The sequence below is a fragment of the Octopus bimaculoides genome, chromosome 15, assembly GCF_001194135.2.
Source record: "Octopus bimaculoides isolate UCB-OBI-ISO-001 chromosome 15, ASM119413v2, whole genome shotgun sequence".
Classification (NCBI taxonomy): domain Eukaryota; kingdom Metazoa; phylum Mollusca; class Cephalopoda; order Octopoda; family Octopodidae; genus Octopus; species Octopus bimaculoides.
In genome coordinates this window covers 15643608-15646276 of record NC_068995.1, presented here as the reverse complement: position 1 = coordinate 15646276, position 2669 = coordinate 15643608, and the positions used below count along the sequence as shown (strand labels likewise).

General features: G+C 34.6%; 1 protein-coding gene across 1 annotated transcript in view; it reads left to right on the top strand.

Moving 5' to 3' along the window:
• Positions 1-1950, top strand: part of LOC128249553 (inter-alpha-trypsin inhibitor heavy chain H5-like) — an 11417-nt gene extending 9467 nt beyond the window's left edge. The window contains exon 3 of the mRNA XM_052973455.1: positions 1861-1950. Coding sequence (XP_052829415.1) covers positions 1861-1950 — 90 coding nt within the window. The remainder of the gene's footprint in view (positions 1-1860) is intronic.
• Positions 1951-2669: the final 719 nt, after the last annotated feature.

The following is a 2669-nucleotide window of genomic DNA, read 5'->3' as shown; positions in this document are numbered from 1 at the left end:
AGTATATTTATGGTGGGTTGCTGAAAAGTTCTTGGCTTTGAGTAAAACAAAATACAGGAGGACCATTTAATTATGATTTCATCCAGCATTTTCCCCTCTTAGGTTCACACACTTATTGCAGCGGTCCGTCAGTTTTTCGAAGGCCTGCTATAGAAGTAGGAAGGCTGGGCCTTCAGCCAGGCGTTTCGTGGTGTCCTTAAAACCAGAAACTTTTTAGCACCCTCTTGTTTGTGTATATATATATATATATATATATATATATATATATATACGAGGGGACGCTGAAAAGTTTTGGGCTTTGAGTCAAAGAAGATATAGGAGGATCAGTTAATTATGATTCTATTCAACATATCCTCTTCTTAGATTCACACACTTATTGCAGCAGTCCTTCAGCTTTTCGAAACCTTGTAAAAGAATTCAGAATGCTAGGGCTCCAACCAGATATTTCATGATACTCTTAAAGCCAGGAACTTTTCAGCTTCTCCTCTTATCTTTCGAAAAATGAAAAACAAAATTCATTTTTACATTTTTACAGTTCCATTGATGACTCGAATCTGTTGTCTTCGAATCAACTGTCTGCTTTTGATAAGCCTAATTTCTCAAGATTGTTATTTAGGCAGTGTGTTACACATCCCAGAGTCTCAATAATTACTGGTGTAAACCTAAACTTGTAGCCTGTGTAGAGTAGCTGCAAATATCTTAGTTCAGCGTATGTATGTATGTATGTATGTATGTACACCAAATAATGTTACTCAAAGAAAACAGATCAGAGTATCTTGTCGGTGTTCAAGAAATTCAAGGAAATAGCTTAAAACAACACAGAAATAACGGGGGTGGGAGGGAAATTTTAATATATTACTTTCATGCTGGAGTGAAGAAAAATGTCGAGGAATGTTTTAAGTTATGTATAATTTCTTCTTCTTCGGCGACAAAAATGTAGCGGAGACACTTTTTTTGTTAAAGAACACAACATGATATTTAACCAATATATTTAACTCTTTCTTCACTTTTTCTTAGATTCTCGTGAGGAAAATCAAATAGTGTGAAACTTAAATCATTCTTTGACTTCTCTAATCATTGCAGCGTGGAAAGTAATTTATATGTCAGTTTTATATTTCCGCCATTCGTTTGTTTGTGCTGTTTTTAGTATATATATTTATGTGGTCTGGTGTATTTATATACAGATATGCACACATTGTGTACTCGTATATGTGCGCATAAATGTGCACACGTCTTTGTACGTGTCTGCACATGAGTATAGTTATGTGTGCGTGCGTGTTTATATGTGAGTATGGTTGTATATGTGTGAGTACATAAAGTGGTGTATTTAATATGTGTATGTATATGCGTATATGTAAGTATATAAAATCGCACAAATACACATAGAGGGGATATATATATATATATAGATATATATATGTGTGTGTGCGAGTGTATTTATGTATCTGCATCTTATATGTGCACATATATGTATATATGACTGAGCGTATGCAAAACCATGTTTATGCCTGATGTGTGTGTATGTACATGAATATATATAAGATTCAGTAGAATTAGATACTTAAGTTGAGGCACCAAGTCAGTCCGGTATTGTCCGCACAGCTCGAAGTTAGGTGAATAAAAAGCAAATAAGTAACAAGAATGTCCAGGTATCAGTGCATTACGGACGTTTCAAGCGGCTCCATTTAATCGATCAACGCAAACATTACATCAGTTTGAAATAAACTGCTCTCCTCGGTTGCATACGACCATATAGACTTCCAACATAAAGGATACACCATAACATCTTTTTTAGAAATTTTTTTTTATCAGTACAAGGGACTAAAATAATTACATTTCTTATTTTTGCTATTATTGCAGCAGAATGAATTTAGAGAAAGAGTACCTAAAGCCTACTATAATTTAGAGCGGCAGAAGAAAATAATGGGGGTCAAGAAAAAGGAATGGTGACATAGCTACATTTATGTTTATCCTTATCACATTCAAAAGACCCAATGCAGTAAGTAGTCCCCTTAGAATTAAAACCATTGGGAATTGACAGTTAAGTTCTTGCTGTTGGTGATAAATTAATTAATGTCAGATACTCTTCCCTGCCCTTATTTTACTGTGACCATAAAATCGGTTATATCTACATAAAAGAATATATCTTAGAAGATGGCTAACAAGATAATGATATATATAGAGACGAGGTGATAACCAGAAAGAGGAAGGGTGTAGGTAATTTAACGTCTGATTATCAACTAAAAGGGGCCTAAAATGGAAAACAAAGGAGGTCACAATGAGATCTAAGTGTGGGAATTAAATGTACGGGGGAAATGTGCATCCCAACTTAGCAAAATTTATAACGCACGTGTGTGTGTGTGTTTGTGTGTGTGTGTGTGTGTGTGTGTTTGTGTGTGTGTGTGTGTAATGATAATTGATTAAATAACCAGCAGATGGAGTTGGTACTATATATATATATATATATATGTGTGTGTGTGTGTGTATGTATGTATGTATGTGTCGTATTTTGAAGCATAGAAGACCTACTTTTTTGTTTAAAAGTACAACTTGAAAATTTTCATGCAGATTCGATGATGCAGCATCTATCATGCGGCAAAATGCGCCATGTTTATGTCTATGCATATATAAGCACGTATATGAAATGTAAGCATATGCGTGTATGCATG